The 24,659-nt window shown below is 44.4% G+C and overlaps 1 protein-coding gene and 1 long non-coding RNA gene across 6 annotated transcripts in view; one reads left to right on the top strand and one right to left on the bottom strand.

Moving 5' to 3' along the window:
* The window catches only part of LOC116961877, a 13,967-nt gene extending 5,435 nt beyond the window's left edge, over window positions 1-8,532 (bottom strand). The window contains exons 1-3 of one of the 2 annotated variants that reach the window (XR_006165017.1): window positions 8,461-8,532; window positions 4,271-4,351; window positions 3,387-3,428 (exon numbers count right to left, since the gene is read on the bottom strand). This is a non-coding gene — a long non-coding RNA (uncharacterized LOC116961877). Of the gene's footprint in view, window positions 1-3,386; window positions 3,429-4,270; window positions 4,352-7,046; window positions 7,118-8,460 lie in introns of those variants that run through there. The other variant, XR_004407185.2, reaches the window with a different exon arrangement.
* Window positions 8,048-24,659, top strand: ENTPD6 (ectonucleoside triphosphate diphosphohydrolase 6). 4 transcript variants are annotated; one of them, XM_042789492.1, is made up of 15 exons: window positions 8,630-8,662; window positions 9,710-9,835; window positions 10,583-10,922; window positions 12,289-12,365; window positions 14,094-14,237; window positions 15,394-15,469; window positions 17,043-17,078; window positions 18,259-18,347; window positions 19,704-19,783; window positions 20,708-20,772; window positions 21,127-21,228; window positions 21,694-21,834; window positions 22,734-22,790; window positions 23,804-23,916; window positions 24,183-24,659. In XM_042789492.1, exons 3-15 carry the CDS (start codon window positions 10,664-10,666, stop codon window positions 24,270-24,272), a joined length of 1,329 nt encoding a protein of 442 aa, XP_042645426.1. In that variant the 5' UTR covers window positions 8,630-8,662; window positions 9,710-9,835; window positions 10,583-10,663; the 3' UTR covers window positions 24,273-24,659. The 4 variants fall into 4 exon arrangements, with proteins under 4 accessions (XP_042645429.1, XP_042645427.1, XP_042645426.1 ...); XM_042789495.1 differs by lacking the exons at window positions 8,630-8,662; window positions 9,710-9,835 and adding an exon at window positions 8,048-8,128; XM_042789493.1 differs by lacking the exon at window positions 9,710-9,835 and having other exon boundaries at window positions 8,626-8,662.

Genomic DNA, 24,659 nt, shown 5'->3' with positions numbered 1-24,659 from the left:
GCTGAACCAAAAAATAGCTTTTCTAAATTCGCAGTTACACAACCAAAATGTTTTCACTTGTTAATACATCACCTTTCCAGACTGCCACAGTTACACATTCTCTTAAAATGTAGCAATCGTTTCAGTTGCTTATTCTTCAACAAATGCAGTTTCAGTTTCATGTTGAGCATGAAGGTGGCTCAAACCAGCACACAGCAGCCTAACATCAAAACTGACTTCTGAAAATCTCATAGCGTAACTTTTCTGCATTATATTATCAAAGAACTGAGCTCATCAGAGAGACTAGGATTACATTTTGCAATAAATGAGTTATTTCCATAAATTATGCTAGCAGAGAGGCAGGTGACCCCATTTACTGAGAAAAAATGTGGCGTAAGAGAAGACATTCTACATTCAAAAGCAATTAATGGGTTTTGGTGTCTGTATTTCTGGGTGCCCAAGGTGGGTGCCCCAAAAGTCCCAATACTCAAAGGGCAGGGAAGCTGGTTTGGGAAAAAAGTCTTCTTAAAGTGCCTCAGGTTGAAAAGAAGAGATTTCCTATGTTCGCTTCTCTGAGCCAATCATAACTATTCAATCCAGGCACTCCTGCATCCACCCTGGCATACGAGCGCTTTATAACCAACAGTGAATATGATCATTTCATAGGAACTAAACCACTGAAAATTAGTTTGCTTCTTCAAGGAAGGTTAGAAATACTGGAGAACAGTCCTGCAGCACTTGAAGCTTAAATGACTGAAGGCTAACTACAGGCTGCCATTAATATTTGCAGTAGAAAAATGAAAAAAACTGAGAATACTTTTCCTTCAAAGGTGCACAATGATTGTTTCACACACAAAACTTTAGGCACCTCCTAACAAATGAGAGGTTCACAGTGTTTCAGAGTGGAAAAATGACCTTCTGGATCATTCTCCCTTGTGAGACACTAAGCATTCATCACCAATGTACAGGGTCAGACAAAACCACATGGAAGACTGGGAGCGGTGAACTCCTCCTCAAGAGGCACTGGGACAGCAGAGCACCTCCAAAAATGGATCTCAAGGCACGAGAAGTGACATTCAATGAAGAAGAAAACAAGCCTGCACCCCGATCTGATGCAGATGTTTAAGCTGGGCATAGTCCTCTGGATACAATGCCACATTTTTGAAGGTACCCTAATTTAAAGTCAAGGGTTTTTTCTGATGTGCTCCCCTGCAGCTTCTGAGATAAATACAAGAACAGCACCTGTGAACAGTTATTTATGTCTCCCTCTGTAAAGCTGGCATGAAAGTGTCACAGAGCAAAACCCACAGAGCTGTGCCCCAGACCTCCATGGCTTCAGCTCCTCTCGTTGGCTCAAGGAAGGCAGTGTCAGAGAAGGCTGTGCTGACTCAGACAGCACTGTCACATTGAAATGGGCCTCTAGAGGTAGTTTTTGCTCTTTAATCTGACCCAGTCACATTTCTGTGCAATCAAAAAGCATGTGCTAGTAACTCTTCAGGTCAGATTTAGTTTTAAGATTGGATACCTTGGTTATATACATGGGGGGTGTCTGCAAACAGCTGTATTTCCATATTTCCATTTCTACACATATCAACCAATAGAATATTATCAATGTGAAGGAAAGACAGACACTTTCAGGCTTTCTTCATAATTTTAGATTGCTTCTAACATGCTTTATATAATAGTCCCTGAAAATATAGTAAGACACACAGAGAAAATCCGTCATGAAACTAAACAGTGTGAAAACAAGTAATCATGTGAAGATACAAATCATCACACACAACCCACAGCTACTGTCTGTAGTCAGCAGCTGACTACTAAGGGGGTTTTTCAGTAGTTGATACTACTTGGGTCTTTGTTAATGACCTGGAAGGCTAGGTGCAATGTACTCTTGGCCAGTTTGCACTTTGCACCGAGCTGGAGGGCAGGGCTGCTCTTCAGAGGGACCGGGACAGGCTGGAGGAGTGGGCTGACAGGGGCCTCCATGTCCAGCAAAGGCATATGCCAAATCTTGCCCCAGAACGGACAGAAATCCCTACACAAACGGGCAGACTGAGGGCTAGCTCCGTGGAAAAGCCCCCGGGGACCAAGCTGACCAGGATCAGCAACATGCTCTTGCAGCAAAGGCGGCCAGCCATGCTATATTAGCAAAAGGGGAGCCTGCAGGTGAGGAAAGAGACCCTACCCCTCCATTCAACACTTGTTTGTTCAACCTGGAGAAGAGAAAGCAAAGGGGAGAGCTTACTGCTCTCTGCAGCTTCCTAAAGAAGTGAAGACGAAGCCAGGCTCTTCCCAGAAACCTTCAGTGACAGCACAAGGAGTGGCGGGTGCAAGCTGGAACATGGCAGGTTCCTATTAGGTACGAGGAAATGAATTTCACCTTACAGGTGGTTCAGTCCTGAGACAGGGTCCACCCTTGGAGATACTAAAAACTCAGCTGGACAAGGCTTTGAGCAACCTGATCAAAGTTCAAATTTGGCCCTAGTTTGATCATGGGAACCTCGAGAGGTCAGTTTGAAGCTAAATTATTCTAGGTTTCAAATATCATGCACAAAATATTTTTTAAAATCAGAGCATTTTTAACAAAAGCTGCTTTTTTGAGCCTTAACGTCACATGTCATACAGTAATAGCTCTTAAAAGCTCTACAGAAGAGGTAGGGATCAATTTTCTGCAGAGGAAGCAGAATGATAAGGTGAGAAAGGACTTTCTTCTTCCTCAGAATATTTGCAATTAACTCCAAGATTATGACAAGATCATAAAAATCTTTATTAGCAAAAGCCCGGTCAAGGCATGGGCTGTCTATTCAGCTAGACAAACCTGTGCCACTTGACAACCAGTTTACCTAATGAATAATATACATATCTGAACAAATGCTTTGCCCACACATTCACTGGTACAACATACGTTTTTGACTGCCTGGAAACCCATCCCTAACATGAGGCATGAACAATTCCTGAAATCGTGAACAGTTAAAAATGGTAGAAATTTGTTTTCACTTTATGCATCCTCCCCACCCATTTTTCCTTCAAAAAAACAGCTTCTTGGAGGAATTACAGATAATATTCCACACAGTGCTATGTGACATGCCCACAGATGGATGCATTTTTAATGAATTTGGAGAAGTTAAAAATGTACTGATAGCATACACAAAAAAAAATCTGGGGAATTCTCCTCGATTAGATTACACTCTGCACACCCCGTCTGTATGAATGAGGATGCAGCAGTGGAAACCACTTGAGAGGGTTGTTAATGCAACTGCTAGGGTTTGTAGCAGCAGACATCTGTTTTAAAGCTGTGATCCAAATCTGCCCCCAGAGGCCAATCAGCCAGGCTTTGGATGTCAGTCTGAAACATTAAAACCAAAATTCATACTTGCCGGGAACAGGTGCAATTCCATTAAACTCACCACATTTCAATGTCATCCTGGATTTCAAACAGTTCCTACAGCCTGCAGGTGAGACACAAGTGCAAGGAGAAATAAACCCATTCATTACAGAATGTTCAGATATCAGCAAAATGGCGTAATGCTGTTTCCCAGCCTAGAAATGTGTCTCAGTAGCGACTGAAGTGCAAAGCACACTCGGCCCCTACTTGCTGCCCTACAAGTCAAGGACTTGAAAATGTTGCTGCATTTTCTCCCTCATGCTTAATTTTCTTGCATACAGACATGCATGGGGATATATCCCCTTACCTAGAAGGGCAATAAAAGCAATTTTACTTTTTTTTTTTTTTCTCTGAAGCAGAATCAATTCATGTTTTATTGCAATAATCCAAGGCACAGGCCAAATATGGAGGGGGCAGAGAGGGAAAATCTGGAAATGATCCTCCCATACATCACTGCAGACAACAGGTACATACCTCAGTATAACTAAATAACTGCTAAGCCATCCCCATTCATGTTTCTAATTAGTGCAACCTATTTAACAAATAGATGCATAATATAGGTCAATTATGTAGGTCATGATAAATTTGTGAAGAACTTCAGCCTGTAGAGCACCAAAAAGACCACGCTGAGGCAGCATTTTCCAAGTTACAGCTCATTTCTGCACATGGCTTGAGAACAGCAATAAGGAACAGCAGAGACCTGCTCGGTTTTTCTGTTTTGTGGCACTACAGCCACAACCACTAATGAAAACCTCAGTGACATCCCCTGGGAGACAGCCTCTGCAATATGATCACAGAGCATGGTGGAGCCCATCCAGCATTTATTCTAGACAAATCCAATGCAAAGCCACCAAGATCATCTATTACACCCTACTATATTGCAGAGCAAGAGCAAAATATACTTACTTGGCCCAATTCTAGGGTGCTTCAGAGTTTAAACTTATTGCCACACAACACCTTTAGCACAGAAAAAAAAAAAAACAAAACCTGGAAGACAAGAAGACATATTACTTCAGACCACAGAAATCATCATTGGAAAAGCAAAGACAAAGCTGGAAAAGTAAAGCACTCAGTGGAGAGCCTACATGGGAACATGGCAAAGGCATGTTTTGATCCTGATTTCCTCAGAATAGGAGGCCTATGTGATTGTTTTGCTCACCTGCTGCCCCTCCAAAACTATGAATCAGTTACTAGTTTCAGCCACAATTGTCAGAAACATAAATGTCTTAAAGATGTTTAATTTCTGACTTTGTAAAAACCTGGTGAGTATCCAGAGGAGATGGAGAAATACCTTATTTATGCTTTCTTTGTAGGAAAGGCAACAGCAACTCAGCATTTATCTACTATGTTTGACCACGGCCTTCTGACCAGGGACAGATGCAGCTCCAGGGAAGTGACAGTACGTGCCAAGTTCTGCCTTGCTAGAAATTTTGGGGAGGCGTGATGAGAAACCACAGTGGAGGGCATCAGAGAGCAGCAGGTGCCATGTGGGGTTTCGGGTAAGCAATGGCACTGCAGAGCTACCTATCCTGCTCAGGGATATGGGGAGAACGTGAGGATAGAATATCACAGCAAACGCTACAGATATGTGGCTTGCAGCAAGGAGATAAAGGAGTTGTAGGACTTAGATCCGTAGGGAAACAAGCTTAATGTTCCCTGTTCAATGAACATCACGCTTTTCTGTTAAAGGTCAGCACTAGTATAATTTATTCTTTGAGATGGAGAAAATGAATATTGGATGGGAATGTGAGCTGTACGTTTAGTTGCTGTTACTTTTCCTCAGGATTTCCAAAATATTTTTCTTCTTCAGACAATCCCAACTCAGTCTGCCATGGGGCAGGACTTTTGGCTTCCCGGACTGCTGTTACAAGAGGAACTCCAAAATCTTCAAATGAAATATCTCAGTGAGCTACCCGAGGTATTCTTTTGTCCTTTAAAGATGCAATAGTATCAATAGCATTATTAGTTAGGTGGCTGAGGAGCACCTGGGACCCAGCACACAGCTGGGAACTGAGATGCAGGGCAAGAGCAGGTGGAAGGCTGGTGCCCGAGCACCCGTGGGCTGCTGCCACAGCTCCAGTGGCACCAGCACCTGCCACGAACTGGGAACAGACTCCTCACACCTTTGAACTTCCTAAACCTGTGCTGCTGCCTGGAAGAGCCAGTCCCCAAGCAGGGCAGGGGCGGCAGCACTGAGGGAAACATGCTCTGTACAGGGAGCCTTAATTAACTGTACCGCTCTCAGATACCAATCATAGGCAGATCATGAATACACTGTGCCAGAAATACTGACCTTGTATTTATATCTGTAATATAACCCTGTGGCTGTTTGCAATAATCGTGAGTGAACTGGTAAAATAACCTTTTCATTATACAGTTTCTCATGTTTGTACAATTTGTCTTTGATCACTTTTTGCTAATTTTCATTCAGACATCCAACAGCATTATTCTTATAACAATCACAGAGATTGTTTCCCAAATAACTGGTTCCCAATATAATACACCAAGCTCTGAATCTAAATGTGCACATATAAGTAATATATATAATATGTACACACCACACTTGAAAATTTGTTAACAAACCTCAGACTATATGGTTTGAGTTAATCCTAGGGATGACCACAGCACTGTATGTGAGAAAGTTTCAGGAACAAATGCAAAACCTTTCGAACCATCTACAGTCCCTCCGAGGGCCCCAGATGAGGCAAGGATGTTTCCAAGAACAGACTGAGAACTGTTCCCCATGTACATAAATGATGTTTTTCACAGGAGGAAGCCCCCTCCCCTCAGCATTACAATCCCATTCTTTGGAATCTCTAATCCTAACTGCAGCGTTCTTTATGAACATATATGCAAGATATTTCAACTATGAGAAAGAAATACTGCACTATTTTGCCCCGTCCCAGGGGAAATGATGTTCCTGATAAAACACTGCTCTCTGCTGGCCTGTCCTGCTTTTCCAGGAGGGCCTCACTTCCTGCAGACTTCTGTCTTCCCTAGTGACAAAGGGAAAGACCAACTTGTTTTGCTGGCTCTTTAAATGCATTTTTTAGCAATCAGTGACAGGAGCATCTTTCATTTAGTACTGAAAAACATCATATAGCTAAGGAAAACAATATTGATATCCCCTAAATCTTTTATCTTGAAGAAAAAAAAATGCAAGTAGTCCTTGAACCCAAGTAAATTTCCAGAAGTATTCCTGTTTTCTTGCAGTTTGAAGAAATAGGCTGTTTGTGGAGCAGGCTCTCCACTGTAACAAGCTCAGAGAAGAGTGTATTTTTAAACATAAGGGACTGAAGTCCAGTTCTGGGTTTTGAGAAACTTACTCCTAGGTGTGAATTTTCATAGCAGCCCAAAATCCCAGTGACAACCACAGGATTTGAGATGGGGCTTCCCTGTCTTTTACTTTAAAGGACAATTCCAGACCTGGGTAGCTCCTTGGCCCGAAACTTGGAGCATCTTTACTCCCTATCCCCATTTTTTGCTGTTTTACCAGAAGGGGATCACTCAGACCAAGGCTAACTGAAAACCAGCTTATTTGCATTGCATTTACGTTCATACTGCCACTGGGTATCACTGTGCAACAGCTGGTATAGCAATAACCATAAAAACTGACAGTTTTTAATCTGTCAACATCTCGTATTTCAGGACAGAATAAGGTGATGCCATGATGCAGACTCACCAAGACCAGCCACCTCTGCCCAGCTGCGTCATCCTCCCCTCAGTCCCAGGGACAAAGGGTATTTACACAGCAGTCAGGCTGCATCTTTGCTGAGGTTCTCCTGTCTTCTTCTTGATGGGTTTACAGTTCCTGAGTTGTTGACAGGAGTGCTATAGCAGCAATTTGAGGATTAATACCAACAGGAATTACCAGAAGACTCTCAGCTGTTTTTCTCAAGCCGCCTGCAGACTCAGGCGGGTTTCTGTGGAGAAACCACATCAGGGGGCAGGGTCTCGCTTATGCACTCGGAGAACTAGAAACTAAACATAGAGTCTGTTGCAGTCACATCACGGGGGAGCCACAAATCTTCAAGATTTTAAGTCTCTGTGCCTTAATATTTCTTTGCAGGATTCTCCTATTAATAGCACGATTCCTTCTAAATATAAGTAAACATTAAAACAAGTTCGAAAAATAGCTGGAAAGACCCATTTCATTTACCTGGGTAAAACAGACAGGGAGTTTGATTTGAACAGCGACCATCATTTAAAATTCATCAATGCCTGCTACCCACAGGGCTGGGAAAAAAACCCCTAATTTACTTTCCAAATAATGCTGTGAAGGAGTAATTTGCTGGAATAAGTAACACCCTGGGAGACAGGGCACTCATTCCTACAGGGGGGTATCTCTCAGCACAGATGCCAGCACCCACTGGTCCACACCAGCTGTGGGAGCGACAGCAGAGCTTGGTGGGAGGATGTGAGCCCCTCACATCACATCTTAAGACCTCTGCCCTGCACCTGATTTGCAAACATTGCTCTCCATCTCTTCTTCATGCCTCATGTTTGCTGCCGGGCTCTCACGCCTCCTCACTCCAAATCCCGCTCTCCGCATTCTTCCAGATTGGGTGGAGCAGCTGGGGGAGTTATTTCAGCTGGTAAAAGACAAAATAATCTAGGTGGCAGAAGAGCCACTAAGGAATCTACTCAAGCAGAAAAACTGCTAGCGGAACACGAGGTGTAGAGAACAAAACAGAAGCTGTGCGAGGGTGTCCTTTACGCACATCTACCAACACTTTCTGCCGCCGAGCTGGACCAAACCTGCAGGTAAAGACTTCTTGCCCGGGCTGGCTCCGGGGAGCAGGAGGAGGCCAGCAGACCCTCCAGCCATCCCCGGGGAGCAGGAGGAGGCCAGCAGACCCGCCAGCCATCCCCGGGGAGCAGGAGGAGGCCAGCAGACCCTCCAGCCATCCCCGGGGAGCAGGAGGAGGCCAGCAGACCCGCCAGCCATCCCCGGGGAGCAGGAGGAGGCCAGCAGACCCGCCAGCCATCTCTTTGGCGACCATATGCCAAGGCCGCAGGGCCTCTCCCTCCACTCGCACAGGCTCCACCGCTGCCTTGTGTGGCACCTCCTCCCCTCACCCCGCTCCTTCTCTCACCTCGCGGTGCTGTTTCTCTCATCCTTTTTCCTCACACCTCTCCGTTTTGGCGGCATTTCGCCCCCTTTTTTTTTTTTTTGAAGCACGTTTCCCCCCTCCCTGAGGCGCAGCCCCTCCCCGCTCCGCGCCTGCGCAGCGGCAGCGGCGGGGCGGGGAAGGAGGTGGGGGGGGGGGATGTCGCCATGGCGGGGATGGCGGCGGCGTGAGTGTGGGCGGCGGGGCCGGTGGTGGTGGTGGTGGGCACGGGGGTCCGTGGGTGAGGGGGCTCGGCGGGTGGGCGCCCCACGGCTGGGGCCGCGCTGAGGGGGGAATCCCGGGGCCGGCCTGTGGGGCGGCGGGTACCTGCCCCGCACCCGGCTCCCGTGCTCGCCCTCCGCCGCGCCGGGGGGGAAAAAATCTTTTCCCTGGCAGCAAATCTCCTCGTCCCCTAACAAAGCCGGGGAGGAGTTAATCCCGATTCTCCTCAGGAAAATTGAGGGAGGGGGTTTGGGCTGGCAGACTGCTGCTCCTCCATCCCCCTCATCCTTCCAGTCTCCCCTTTCCCGCCGTGGAGGCTTCAGCCTTCTCAAAGGATCATTATTTCACGTTGCTTCCCTCCTGTTACATGCTTTTAGCTCTCGTGTAGCAGCGGTTGAGGCCTTTGGCACCAGGAAGATCGGAGTAATCACCCCATATATGTGCAGTATTTGCCACTGTGCCTGCTGATAGAAACCAGAACGATTTTTTTTTTTTGTTGTTGTTGCAATGCCACCTCTCTGATTTCTGTTTCATGACAGCCTGCAGTTCCTTTTCCCAATGCTGATCTATTCTTCATGCGTATTTGTGCCTGTGGTTTTGCTTTCCTCTGTTCTTACCAGATTTTGCCTTGCCCATTTTTGGCAATACACTGTAATCACCTCGAATTTAAATTCATCCCCCTCATGCCTTCTGTACACCTCCTGAATTCATATCATCAACAGATTATATGTGTGTCAAACCTGTGTTTAAGCCAACTTCATCAATTGGTTTGCTTTCTCTTCTTTATTATGCTGACAAAAAAGGAAAGCTATAATGTATTTTTCTCCCCATAAGTCACTGCTGACTGTTTTTTAATCATCTGGATGATGTCATATGTGTGTTTGTAGATTCCTTGTGTTCTGCTTTGCTAGGTTTTTTTCCCTGGTATTGGAGCTGCGGGGGGCGAGGTTGGGGGGGCAGTCTAATTCGCTGGATCTTCCATCTTGCCTGATTTTAAATTGTCCTTGTCCAGTCTTCTGGGACCTCCTTCACCATCCAGAAACTGATAAAGAGAATTGCAACTGATTGGGGTTGCCCAGAGGGGTTGTGGGATCTCCATCCCTGGAGGTTTTCAAGATGCAGTTGGATGAGCACCATGGTGGGTCCCCATAGCTGCCTGTGCTTTGAGCAGGAGGTTGGATGAGAGACCGCTCGAGGTCCCTTCCCACCTCATTTATTGCATTTAGCTTCTCTGAACTCTTGTTACTCCGTTCCTACTTAGGCCTCAGTAGCGATGGGGAAGAGAAGATTTATGCAGCTTCATGTCTTAAAACTAGCTATAGATCTCAATGGCATGCTGAAGGAGCGTGGATGTGTTCTTGCTGGGAAGGTCGTGTGTTGTCTCCTAGGCATCCAACAGCCACAGAGACATTTGATGGTTAGGACGAGCAACACGGGAGAGAGGGTCCAGTTTTACAAGTGATTCAATCCTAGATTTCTGAATGCAGGATTCTACATTGTCCTAATGGAATAAATGTAAGCGCTTAACTGCAAGTTTCCTTGGGTTAGTTGAGATAGATTTGAGCACTGAATACAGTAACCGATGTCTCAGTCTCACTCCAGATCCTGAAGGAGCTGCAGGCATAAATCCTTCTTACTTGCTAGCAGTAGTCTGTCACTCCCGGTGTGTTAGTTTTTTTACTTTGTTGGCGTGACTTGCTGCTTACTTTGACTGTTATGCTCAACTTTCTTATCACAGATCTAAACCAACTAACACTTAAGTATTTAACTAATGCTCAAGTCAAGTTTACTTCTGTAAGTCCCATATCAGATAACCATCATACTCTTAGATCCTTTCAGCAGGTTTAGAAAATAAAATAAGTCTTTTATTTTCTGTTGGGTATAGGAGTGATGTGAGAAGCACCTGTTCTGTGTGAAGGAAAAGAAATAAACATTTGATAAAGGGAAGAAACAAAACATCTGATAAATGGAAGCCATGAAGATATCAAAGCGGTTCTTCACTTTTGGGATTTTGGCATGCATAGCTGTTTATGTTGCATACGTAAAATGGCACTTGGATTCCAAACCAGTTGTGGGAGAAACAGAAGGAGTTACTGAAAGCAGAGGAGACAAACTGAACCATCAAGCTCTGACCACAGATCACGCAGTCTTTTATGGAATTATGTTTGATGCAGGAAGCACAGGGACTCGCATCCATATTTTTAAATTTACACAGCAGCCAAAAGGTATGGCCTGCTCATTGCACAATAGATTAATTCTTCCATAACATATGGAGCAGATTATTGATGATTCTTTTGTAGGGATTACTTGAACAAACATGCTTCAGCTCTTTCTAGAGAGCCATCAGGAAATATATTATGGTTAAAGCACGTGGGTTTGGACAAAATTACAAAAACATTCAAGAAGGAGAAAATGCTGTAATGTCAGAATGTGAACTAAGTAGCAGCTGTACCTTTAGAACCATGCCTTGAAGAAGAGCAGTTTCTCACCACACTGCTTGGTGGAAGAGAGGATTATATATTCAAACTGCCTTTTTTCTCCCAGATTTTACCATGAGGTTGTTGGCTGTCTCCAGTTCCTGGCAGTGAGCTGCTTCTCTGTGTTGTCTGCTTTAGGGCATCCAGTGCTTCAGTGTTGGATTTAAATGGCATTGATTAAAGTTGCTGTGTATTTTATCTGGACAGAAAGTATTGGCTGAGAGGTGAGACAGAAGTGTACAAAAAAGCTCCAGTTTTCCTCTGGAGTCATAAGCTTCATTTGTTTAGGTGTTGTCAGCTCCTATTTGTGAAGCTCTTAAAGATGAAAGAACACGTGTGGATGCTGTTAGTAGGTGGTCTGAGGATGCTTTTAAGGATTAGCAGTGTGGTGGGTATGGTGTGATGGGCCGGTGGGGAGCACCTTAGGTTTGCAGAATGGGCTAGTGTAAGACTTAGCTACCAAAGGCATTAAACAACGGTCTGTGGATTTCCTTCTTTCAGTGTATTCCCAAATCTTTGCTTCTTACTTGCCTCCTTCTCTTTAAACACAATTTCAGAATATATTGCAGGAAACTTTATGAAGTGTAGTTGGGTGCAGGAGGAGAATGTTGTCAAGCTCGTGTTGTCTTGCCTACAGGTGCATATAATTGTCTGTGCTGCAGGATTCCAAAATACTTGTGTCTGGCTCCCTCTGCTGCCACTGAAAATGGTGATAAAGCTTCCACCGAGTTTTGCTGGAGTCAAGTTTAGCCAGAACAGAGCACACTGAAACGTGGGGTCTTTGTTACAGGTGCAGTTTGGAAAGCTGCACATGGCAGGTCTAAGGGCTCAAAGACAACTTATACCCATCTGGTGATTGATGTTCCTGAAAAATTTGTGCATAGCGGACACCAGCATCTGAAAAAACTCATGACTTTCAAAAATTCATTTCTTGGGAGCTAATTCCATAGCAAGGGCTGTATTTAAAGGTGGGGTGGCAGTTGATAGTTCATTAGACATAGACTTCACTTGACTTCCATTAGCACATAATGATGTAATCTGTAAAATGGTTTTCTTTTTGTGTACGCAAAATTATTTGTACCGTTACTTATTTTGGAATACTGCTTTTGAACAGAGACTCCCAAATTAACCCATGAGACGTTTAAAGCACTGAAGCCAGGTCTATCCGCATATGCTGATGATGTCGAAAAGGTAATTTTGTTTCTGTTACTGTAAAGGTATCTGCCCCAAAATCTCCTGGTTTTGATATGCCCTGCAAATCACGTCCTGCTGTGGTACAGTATGCTGAACTGTCTCAGTTCAGGAAAATGTCTCCAAATGATACGAGACCACAATAAAGGTTGGTCAACATGCAGAGGAGCAAGGAACAGAATGCATCTAGTTATGTATCTTGGTGATGTAGTTAATTAAGCATACTGGATGTTTTACCTATCTCTGCCTTAAGAATTTGGATGCAGTAAAGAAAATGACAAAAGAGCTGTGTTGGATTGGAGCAGAGCCTTCTCCAAAAGTGACTAGAATTGGATTCTCAGGAAAATATTCTAAAAACCAGGCCAAATACTAAGTGACTTCTCTCCTGTCTCCCTTAATTTCTGGCTCAAAGGGATTTAGGGACTTTCTGAACCAGACTTACACCCGGCGCATAGTGTTTTATTGGCTCCAAAGACTTTTTTTTTTCCAATGGTTTGTCATACTGCCTGTCATGGTTTGAGCCCCGAGGGTAACTTAGCACCACACAGCTGTTCACTCACCCCTTCTCCCTCAGGAATAGGAAGGAGAAAATAAAGCAAAAAGCTGAGGACTTGAGATAAGGACAGGGATTATAGTCACCTATTACAGTCATGGGCAAAAGACAGACTTGTTAGCGGAAGAAAAAGAATGTCAATTCAAACACTAACAACAACACTTAACAGAGTGGGACAGTGAGAAGCACTACCGCATCTTTAAAAACCCCTTTCCCCCAACCCCCCCTTCTTCCCCCAGCTGTTTTGTTCCTGATTTCTCTACCTCCTCCCCTTCAGTGGCACAGGGGGGCAGGGGATGGGGGTTACAGTCAATCTGCCACTCCTTCCTTATCAGGGGGAGGACTCCTCATTCTCCCCTGCTCCGGTGTGGTTCCCCTCTCATGGGAGACAGTCCTCAATGAACGTCCTCTGGCATGAGTCCTCCCCACGGGCTGCAGCCATTCTCACGCTGCCCTGGTGTGGGTCCCCCCCCCACACGTTGCAGCCCTCCCAGCGCCGAACTACAACAGTGGGGGCTGCTTCTCCCCTCAGAGTCCTGGCCTCCTTTAAGCACAGCCGCCTGTCCTGGCATGGGCTCCTCCACAGGCTGCAGGTCGGCCTCTGCTCCACCGCGGACCTCCACGGGTGGCAGGGGGGTGGCCCTGCCACCTCCCCACGGGATGAAGGGGGGGGGTCTGTGCTCTGACACACCTCCCCCTCTTCCTTTTTCTTCCTTCTGCCCGGGGTGTTCGTCCTTCTCCCAACTCCTCCTCACCAGTCCCAACCCCCTCCCAGGTTCCCTTTCTTAAACACGTTATCGCAGAGGCCCAACCACCGTCGCTAATTGGCTCGGCCCTGGCCAGAGGTAGGACTGACTTGGAGCTGGGGGAGCTTTTGAGAAGCTTCTCCCAGGGGACCACCGCTGCAGCCCCCTCCCCGCTACCAAAAACATTCAGTGGCAGAGAGTTCTATGTCACTGTTTGAAAAGGTGACTGGTTTTGACCTGTTGCTGGATAATCTCCATTATATCCATCAGGTCTCGTGCTGTAGGAAACAGTGAGTCCTCCACCTTTCCCTGAGCCCTCTGTTCCACGTTTGCAGTGAATCATACCTCTGATCACCTTTTTGCCCTTACAAGAAAGGCAACTCTAGAGAATTTCTAAGATGTATTTTTCTGTTCTTTATCTGCTCACAGAGTGGCCAGGGAATAAAAGAGCTCCTGGAGGTGGCGAAGAAGGAAGTTCCTATGGAGCTGTGGAAGTTTACTCCTGTGGTCCTGAAAGCCACAGCTGGCCTACGGTTGCTGCCAGGAGAGAAAGCTCAGAAGTTGCTGGATAAGGTACCGTTTCTTGTCTTTCAGTTTGCTTTCCAGAAATTTTACAACAAAATTTGGTCCCTTCTCTGTCAGGTACATACTCGTTTATCTTCACGGACATGAGCCATTCCTGTAATTTAACCATGAAAGCAGTGCAGAGCCACCTGATCTCAAATGGGGTTGCGTGGAGAAATTCCATGAGTACAAGCACAGGGGAATGATGACAGCTCCAAATAAACTTGGAGATGACATTCAACATAATAGGTGTAATGGGATACTCCTAACAGCCACCACAGCCTTGTTCTTACTGAGCGTGTTGGTTGGTAGTTTTGACCTGGACACTGCTATTTTGAGAAAAGCTCTCTGCTATTTGAAGGGTCATGTTACCAGCCTGCTATTGCAAGGTTGCTCCTTTATATTGATTGGAAATAATGTCAATTTTATTTATAGGCATGTTAAATATGCTTAATATTTCAAAGTATTATAAAAATAAATAAAATATTTTGTTACAGACCTTACATCTCCGGGAAAAAATTATTAAGTGTGCACTAAGTGTACTCTTTTTCTAAGCAATAAGGAAGAAATGTGCTGTGGTTGAAAACAATATCTGTATTGTTCTCTGCCTGCAAGCTGGCCTGTTCTTTTCCACACTGAATTTCAGCTGGAACTGCTGCAGTTGTTACTTTAGAGGACTCTGGAAACTTAGGGCTTTGCTACCTCGTGTAGGATGGTAGTGTAGGGGACCTCTAACAGCCAACATGTTCCTTTTTAAAAATGCCATTTCTGGGCATTTCTGAAAGCCAGGGTGTCCATCCCCTGCCTCTCCCATGCATATATAATACCCTGTGTACGGCCAGTTGCAGCAAAGTAAACTGGATTCCCTTCCTTACCCTTGCCCATCCCTTGTAAATGTCATTTCTGAGCAGACTTCATGCTTGAAACCCCACGCATCCATCCCTGTCTCTGCACCAAACTGCAGAGCCGGCGCGTAAATCGATGACCTTTTATAGCAGAGTGCAGACTGATGCTTGTTGGGCTCTTGAACTTCAAACAAAGTGGTGAGCAGCAGTCAGAATCTGGCCCGAGAAGAGGAGAGGTTGTGTAAAACGGGAGTTTTAAAAGAACTTGCTTTCCAGATGAACAAAGGTTTCTCTGAGTGTAGCTTTTATTTGAACTACAGGTGAAGGAGATTTTTCAGGCCTCCCCCTTCTTCGTGAGGGATAACTGTGTGTCGATAATGAACGGAACTGATGAAGGTAGGCAAACTTGGGGAGACCCTTTCTGCAGTCCTGGAGATTCCTGTTGCACTGTGACACGTCCCCACTCACTGTAGTGAGAACTCACAAGCAGTGGGTTTGACGCAGTTTTTACGCTGCCCCAGTCATTGCCTGCCAAAGAGATCTTGTGCTACGTTTTCCAGTTTGAAGTCCTGAACTCTGTTCTGGTTTTCAAAACTCTTGAGTGCTGGGAAGTTCCTGTGGGATCACCAGGAAGCCACGGTGCAGTCAGGATTTGTGGAAAGGTTTCTGACTCTCCGCTTGTTGAGGTGGTCTTCAACAACTGGTTTTGCACACCCTGCTCTTGACAATGCTCATCAGAGCTTTCTGAAAGTGTTTGGTCATAATGTTAATTGTAACTGATCTAATGAGCGTGATTGTGAATTCAACCTGAAAAAAAATGTTATACAGGGAAGAAAATACATGCTGAAGTAAATTGACGCTCATCAAAAATTGCTGAGGACAGAACCCAGAATTAGTCTTGTTTTAAAATAATTTGAAGAAGCGTGTCTAAATTCTAAGTAACTGAGTGTTGAAATGTGTTTTAAATCTGCTTAGAAACCATACTTTAAAATAGCTGGAGCTGTTTACGAGTTTCTTTTTTTACTGCTTAATGGAAGAAAGACATTGTAATTCTTCTTTTTGTTTTGTTTTAAAATCATTAATAGTGGTGGCAGCCTTGGTTCAGCCAAGGGTTGACCTGGACCATGTTCCCTAGCATGCCTGGAGTTTTAACCACATGGATAAATATTTGAATTTGTTAGCATAAAGCCCACTAATTCATCTAATTCATGGACAAAAGGTTTTTTAGACAAGAAGATGACAGAAACAGTGTAGCTCACGAAACTGCTTAGGGGAAAATAGGAAAAATTAGAACACTGAAAAGATGAAAATTCTTAGTATTCAAAAGGAAAGTTGAGTGCCTGACATCAAACAAAAACCTACTAGTCTATGTTTTCCTGGAAAATAAGCAGTGTCAGTCATTTTCTTGTCCTTTAGCTAAGGCCTTTGTGACTTCTCACCTAAGATTTTGACCTGTGAAATACAGAGTCCTCCGGGCATTTCATATATGGGGCTTCTCATCCAAATACTGCATAAGTTCTGGTATAGGTCATTCTCTTTGTTCAAGGCCTCTAATCTCGGTTTTTGACAGCCATTGCCAGTTGTGGAAGTGCTGGCTTTGGGGCAAGGTGGGTCTGGGGAGCTCAGCAGAGCCAGTCCTATTCACCCTCTTTGAAGGTCCTTCTTGCTTAGCTCTCAGCTAGACAGCCTGTGGAGACTCTGAAGTCCTCCGTCTGTGAAAGGGGGACAAAGGAGCTTGTGGCAGATGGTGTCTGGTATCTCTGTCTCTTGTTGGACAACAAGTTCTTGCTTGCTTATTATTTTTAGATGGTGCAGTTAAACTGTATGAGAAAACTTAAAAATGCCTCCAGCTAAACAGATCCTAAAGCAGGAAGACCTTGTAATACAACTCACCTTATTTGTTACTGTTGTTGGATAAAATGAAATGGTATGATCTAACAGTGCATCTTCTGAATCTTTTCCTTATTAGGTATTTCAGCCTGGATCACAATAAATTTTTTAACAGGTATGTGTACCTGAGCATGTGCATAAAGATATGACCAATGCTGTGAAATTCATGCTGTTTTCTGCCTCTGCATGGGATTTGCTCATTCATTGAGGTGGAATGGGAGAAAGAAAGATCTGGGAGTAAGTCAGCAGTTGGTTTTGACCTGCCCTATATAAGTCATTAGGATTTTGGCCATTTACTTGACAGAGTGAGGAGTTTAATCCCTTTTCCTAGATGTTTTATGTAGCCTTTCTTTCAATTCTCTGTAGGGTACCAGAGCATATTATTCCTTTTTAGAGTCTGCCACTAGCTCTGGCTAAATTTTTGATGTGGATATTCTGGATGTGCTTGGCAGCAGCACAGAGTGAAAGAACGTGCTACTTCCTTACAGATTTATAACATAGAAATACTGCAAGTGTTTACACTGCTCAGTTAGAAAAGGGTAGCTGAAGAGTAAGGAAAAAAACCTGAAGCTGAAGCCCTCTCTGACAGTAAGTAAAGCAGTCTGCTCTCTGAGCTCTCTGTTCAGCACACACAGTGTGTGGAGCAATACAACAAGTGCCCTAATGCTTTTTATGCTCACAGGAAGTATCAGAAAGGTCAGAGATGTTCAAACATCAGCTATCATGAGGTATGCCAAGGTACTTGGCACAAACTGGTTTTGTCAGGGAGGTGTATTTGAAGGATCTAACTGAGAAGAACTGAATTTAAGTGAGAAAAGAGGTCTGGGCTGGCAGCAGGAAGAATCCCACGAGAGCTGAGTCTCATAGGCCAACTCTTTTCAGTCTGTCATCCCCTTGGACATAGGAATCAGCAAAATATCACTAAGGAATCAGGGAGAGGTGGCCAAGAAAACCACATTCCTCTGTGTTACAAAGTGGTTGCCAGAGTAGAGTTTGCAAAAGGGTCCTTGCATCCACTGAAAAATGTTTAGGAATCCAGTAACCAAAGCTGCTGTAATTAGGGCATGAACAGTCACCAGAGAAATAAGAGAAACTCTGCCACTTGAAGATTTTCAGGTCACCCTGACAAAGTCAAAATAAGTGCCCCATAGATGACAGTATAATTTAGTGCTGACTGGAAGCTGACAGATGGAGTTAGATTGTCCTCTTTCTTTATCACTGTATTTCTGGTTTTGTTCCTAGCCAGTTCCTCACAGCACCCACCGTGGCTTTCTCTGTTCTGTCACACATTTCAGGTAGCCTAGATGATCCGCAGAAGAGAAGTGTAGGGATGCTGGATTTGGGTGGTGGATCAACACAGATCACCTTCCTTCCACGCACCGAGGTAATGTGAACATGCACGCTGTTGGGAAATGCTGGTGCGGAAATCAGTAGCTGCTCAGGTTTGTTTCCCTTGGAAACAGGCCAAGAGTTGGTCCGTGTGACGTGAAGCCACACTTTTGACAGAAAAAAAACAGGTCACTCGGTCACGTCTGCCTTGTTATAGTCAGTCACAGAGGTATTTTCACAACTCTGTCGATCCTCTAACTCCACGGGTCAGTGATGAATGTGGTGAATCTGCCAGGGCTGCTTTATCTTGGGGAAGATGCAGTGTTTGCCTGAGCGTCTTAATCCTTGGCTCTTAGTTTGTACTGATTATAATGAAGAGCTCAAAGGCAATGCTGTTAATGAATTCAAGTCCAACATTTGGCCTATATTGGCTTTTAAGAGCACAGTGAGATGCCTCCTCAACCCTTGTTTCTGGTTTTCCTGAGTTCACTCAGTTGCAAATGAATGCTTTCTAAGGAGCAACTGTTATTACGCAGCAAAAAATACGTGCTGATGTTTGTCATTTCAGCTTCCTCTTGTGGCATTTTTATAGGTGTTCTGTGAGCTGGAAGTCCTGTGGATGTGGAGTCATAAGGCTCTGGCCTGAGCAGAGATTCTGTCCACAGTAGAGCTGCACAAAAGCAGAGGGTTGGGATGCTGTATTTAGTGTCCCAGCCTCAGCTAATCAAGATACGGTGCTCTTACAGCAGAATGACAGGGGATGTGAAGAGCCCAGGATGTGGAAATTCTGGACTTGGAGGTGGTGTTAGGATATGAGCAGCACGAATGGCACCATGGCCTGAGCTTTGCTTCCCACAAACACACTAGCCGTGCTGGTGCACTTGGGCAAGAGGCTGCAAAGTGCTTTAGATAATTACCCTTTCATTTCTTTAGACCATAGGCTGGTTCTCACTCTGTTCCTTGGCAAGCACAGTGACATGCTTTTCCTCTGGCTTGCGGAAGTTCACAGTTGAATTCACTCAAGTAGGAAGTTAATGTGTGCCTGGCTTTCATACTGTTTTGCACAGAGTTTTCCCTAGTAGGGATCATGTGAAGAGACAGTTGCTGTAGCCTCTTGACAAAAGCAGTAAAGAGCTGGAATAAGGGCTCCTTTTTAATGAAAATAATTATTTTATACACCAATTTGGTGTGGATACAAATAGAAATGTAACCAGTCTAGACTGTCATGTGAAGACACCGTTTTAGATCCAGGTTTTGTGGTTGTCTTCTGTATCAGTGGTCTTGCAAATCCATTTCTCTCTGAACCATGCTAGGATTGTTTCACGTTTTTCCTAATGTTTTGGAAGATTGTGTTGTTGATGTTTGCTGCTGCTGGCAGAAACCTTGCAGTGACATATTTTTCTCCCTCCAGGCAACTCTGCAGACATCACCAGCTGGCCATACAACTTCGTTTCAGATGTTTAACAACACCTACAAGTTGTATTCGTACAGGTTAGTTGTGGAAAAGAGAGCACACTGTACAGATAGAAACTTTCTACGAAGCCAGTGAGATCCAGGTGTTTTGCTGAAGTGAGGTCTTTGCAAATGAGTACTGGGAAAAAGCAGAGAAACCTGAGCCACATCATTGTAGTGGATTAACCCTGGCTGCTGACCAGGTACCCACCAAGCCATTCTCATCACTCCCATCAACAGGACAGGGGGAAGAAAATATATCAAAAACCTCATGGGGATAAGGACCAGGGAGGTCATTTACCAGTTACCGTCATGGGCAAAACAGACTCGACTTAGAGAAGTTAATTTAATTTATTTCTAATTAAACAGTAGGACAATGAGAAGTAAGAACAAAATCAAAACCACTTTGCCCTGACCTCTCCCTCCTTCCCAGGCTCAGCTTCACTCTCAACTCTTCTAACTCCTCACCGCAGAGCAGTGCAGGAGGAAGAGGAACAGGGGTGGCAGTCAGTTCATAGCACTTTGTCTCTGCCATTCCTTCCTCCTCACCGTCTTCCCCCGCTCCCAGTGTTTTGGGGAGAGGGAAGCAGCTTCTTCCCACCTATGTTTGCTGTGGGATGTGTTCGGGCTCAAAAAGAGTCAATCCTCTATGCTAAAGGCTGTGATGACTTTGAGGAGGGTAGGAGAAATGTTAGGGGAGTGCCTTCAGCATTCCCAGTTCTTCAAGAGCCAGATTACTGTTGACAGCTATTGCCTGTGCTTTTTCAAAAAGAGAGATTATCTTTCTGGGTACGGTTAATATAAGCGTGGGTTGTCACACCGTTCCCCTTAGGTGCATTAGCTGCTCACTTGAGCCATTTTGCTGGGACTGCGTAGAGAAGACTGGCATGTCGCAGCCAAGTTGTTCGTGGAGTAGCAAAGGAAGGATGTTTGTTGTTCACAGAGGCTTTTATCCCTTTGCAGTTACCTGGGACTCGGGCTGATGTCAGCAAGGCTTGCCATTTTAGGAGGAGTTGAGGGAAAACCCTGTAAGTGCCGGGCACGCCTCAAGTCTTGGCTTGCAGCATTGGGTACATAGCCCTGTTGTGGGGGGAGGAGTTGTCTGTCCCCTTCACACTGGATTCAGGGTTCCTGAGTGGTATGTGGACTCCTGTCACCATGGCTGGGTGCATTTGAGATGAATGCAGGAGGTGACACTGCCAGATCCCAGGAAACCTGGATTCTTGCCAGCCCTGGGAGGGACATGGGACATCTGAGCCGTGACTGGGGCTTAGAGATGGCTCGCTGAGGCTGTGGGACAGTATGGGAGCAGGGCTGGGGGTGAGGGCTCTGAAATTAGCTCCTTATGTTTTTCCTAAAGTGGCTTTGTTTTACTTCTGCAGTAGGAGAAGGGGAGGAATTGATCAGCCCTTGTTTACCACCTGGCTTCAAATCTGAATGGCAACATGCTGAGATAGTGTACAAAATTAAAGGACAGAAGGCAGGTATAGTGATTTATCACTTTTCCTATCTAGGCCAGCATGCTATTAGCAGAGTAAATGATATACTCTCAACCTCTTGCAAAGACACTAGATTCTCTGTTTACTGTTCTGTCTGGCTCCTCTTGATGTGCTGTTAAAGAGATTCTTTCCCTCTTGCTCCACTGTGTCTGTCCAGTCAGTAAAGCTGCTGGTAGTAATGCAGATGGAGTTGAGCAATCTCTGAACAGGTCTTTCAAAATCCTTCTGCCTCAAATGATGTTGTCCATCTCTGATCTATCATATATTTAGTCTCAGCCTGAGGATAGTAAGCGTTGCTACTGGAAGAAGATGCAGATTTCAGTTCTCTGTGAAGAGCTTACGAAGTGCTATTGTGCAGAAAGGAGCCTGTTTCCTGTCAGATCCTAAATAAATTGTATGTATATTTAACTCTCTGCCTGTAATATGCTGGGTTTCTTTGCCTTCTTCTAGGTGAGCCTCTCTATGAGTCTTGTTCTAACAAAGTGGCAAAGATGCTCTACAAAAAAGTGCATAAAGCTGAGGAAGTGAAGGACCTGGATTTTTACACTTTCTCCTACTACTATGACCGTGCAGCAGAGATTGGTCTCATAGGTATGTTTGCTCCAGCTTTCATTTCATTTTAAATGACAAGTTGTGGAGAAATGGTAACACTTAGACACGTCACGATGCTTTGCTAAGCTGCCATGGAACTTAGTCTTTTGTTACACTGCTGTACAGCACTGCTCTCAACTGGATATTGAATGATATTTAATTTCTACAGGCGAGGGACCGGGGCTGTGAAACAAGACCTGCAACTTCTACTAATGGTTTTTAAACAAGCTGCATTTCAGAAAATGTTGCTGTCTGATTAACTCTACAATCCAAAATAGAAAAAAAAAAAAAACCTCATAATGATAGACAAATTTCTCAGGGGGTAAAGCTGTAAAATGATCTTGAGCTGTGTGTTTTGCTTCACTGACCTTTTTAGATGGAATGAAGATTTTCAGGTAATTCCACATGTATTCAGAATGCACTCTGTCTCTTTTCCAGTGGTATGCTGGTGTACAGAAGGCTGTTGTGTTCAGTGGTAGAAAGCTGATGCTGAGATCTCAGCCTAGTTTGGACAAACATACACCCTTTCTCAGCCGCTTTGTTTTACAAATAATTTCAGATTTAATATGTCGCAGAGCACCACTGCCCTGTCAGATCTGGTCAAAGGTGTTAACTGTGTTCAGGCACCACAGGGCAGGGCAGCACAGACATGGGGACAAGGTGAGAGAGTCTGTAAACTATGCTTCTGTAGGAAACAAAACTAAAAGCTCTTCGTAAAACGAAGCTTTTCAATCCCTATGAGGAATCTTTGAAAAAGGTTTTTTTACCTTTAAAGCAAGTATGAGTTTTGTCATTGATTTCAGTGGCTCAAGGTTTGATTTCCAAACAATTTTTATTACTTTAACCTACAGTTGCATTTATACAGAAATGATAAAAGACTGCGTTTATTTTTCTTTTAGATAAAGAAAAAGGAGGAAGCTTAACCGTCACTGACTTTGAAATTGCAGCTAAATATGGTGAGTAAAATACAGTCAAACACACACTAGTAACGGTGTGTAAATTCATACCTAGGTGGCAAATGTGTGACATGCTAAGAAGCCTGCTTTTTTTTAAGTAAATACTGAGCACCTCTCTCCATAGCATCTCACCAACATTTCTGCTTATTTCTGAAAATCTCAATTATTTTTATATTAATTTTTGCTTGTGCAGCCCACATAAGACACATAATACTTATCTTTCAGAACTCTCTCAAGAATTACTAATAAACTTGCCAGTTAACAGTTGTCCTGAAATTATGCTTTCGAAATAGATGTGGGGGTTCCTGTCCTGTCAGCATAAAATATTCTAATCTGGTTTAATTCTTCTTTTTGTCTCAAAACTTGTTCATATGCTTGGTTGTTAATCAGAAAAGGAGGAAGACCCGGTTCATAGCTGTTCACTTCATCAGCTGCAGAGAGAACAGCCTATGCAGATTTACAAATTAAAACATTCCTTTCTTAATACCACAGACGTGGGCTTTGATGAAAGTGACATGGGGCTTTTTGGTAAACTTTATGAATGACTGAACAGTTGTTGCAGTTCTGATTTCTGGACTACCATTTGTGTAATTCATCCTGAGAAAGGGAGTGGGGCTTATTTTGGTTTTGTCTTTTCTTTTCTTTTGTCTTTTTTCTTTGGTTTCGTCAACATCTGTTGAGTGCTTATACCCGAGAAATGTAACACAACTGAGCTTGCTCAGATTTTTAAAGGCTTGAAGTAGATCGAAGAAAAGTTGGAGGCCTTTTGCATCCTTTCCTGGAGAGATACAAGAAACTCAGCTGCCTTAGGGGGGAGGCAGAATGTCTTGATCTTCCTTCCAGCGCACCAAAGGTTTTGTGCTTCTGCTAATGCGTGCATGTCGTTTCAACCCCACTGTAACAGGTTCCATCACTGCGCAACTCAACTGGTTCATGTGAGGTTTTTCAAAGCTGGGCTGATGCTAGGCCTGAGCCCACAGTGCGCATTCAGACACTGTTTTCTTTCTCCGCAGTATGTAAGACCATGGAAATCAGGCCTGGAAGCAGCCCTTTTCTCTGCATGGACCTCACGTACATCACCTTCCTCCTGCAAGAACTGGGCTTCCTGAAGAGCCAAGTCTTTAAGGTGATGCACAAAATTGATTGCTGAGGAAAGTGGGCAGGAGGGTGCTGAGGCAGTAGTCATCGTGCCAGTAGCTGGGTCCTTGATCTGGCTTCTTGCTACAACACATAATCTGTGACTGGGGTAGAAGGACACTGTCCCCATGATGGCGATAACTGGTGGTGATAACCTTTGGCACTGTATTCATCTTGCATGCTGCTTGTTCTCCCAAAGAATTGTGTTTTAAATTTTTGTTTGGACGTTGTTGTTTTTTGTTTTTTTTTTTCCAGCTTGCCCGGAAAATTGACAATGTTGAAACGAGCTGGGCGTTGGGAGCCACTTTTCATTACATCGACTCACTCAACAGACTGCAGTACTAAAGCTGCTTGAAGGTGACTTTTGGGAATCTCAGTTTTAGGGAAGCCCAGTATGGGAAAATCTGTTGAAGGGCCTGCTTTTGGCTTCTGGAGTCCTTTGGGAAGTCATCATAAACTAGGCCTCTTTCCTCCTACCCCCTGCCAAGTCCCCTCCACCACTAGCTTTTTTACACTTCAGGGTGCAGTCTCTAAAGAATAAGCCTTGACAGCATCTGCAGTCAACTTGATGTAAAACTTGGTCATTGTTGAAGGAAACCCAGCACTCTGCAGGACATCTGTGATCTCTATGAGAAAAACACACCTTTTTGGAATATGCCTGTACTATGTGCTTGTACTGTGCTGAAGTTGTTGTAGGAAATGGTCACTCCAGAAGGAACTCTGCTGTCCTGA

Source organism: Tyto alba, unplaced genomic scaffold (genome assembly GCF_018691265.1).
Source record: "Tyto alba isolate M040663 unplaced genomic scaffold, T.alba_DEE_v4.0 Super-Scaffold_16, whole genome shotgun sequence".
Lineage (NCBI taxonomy): Eukaryota > Metazoa > Chordata > Aves > Strigiformes > Tytonidae > Tyto > Tyto alba.
This window is presented reverse-complemented; position numbering and strand designations above follow the sequence as displayed.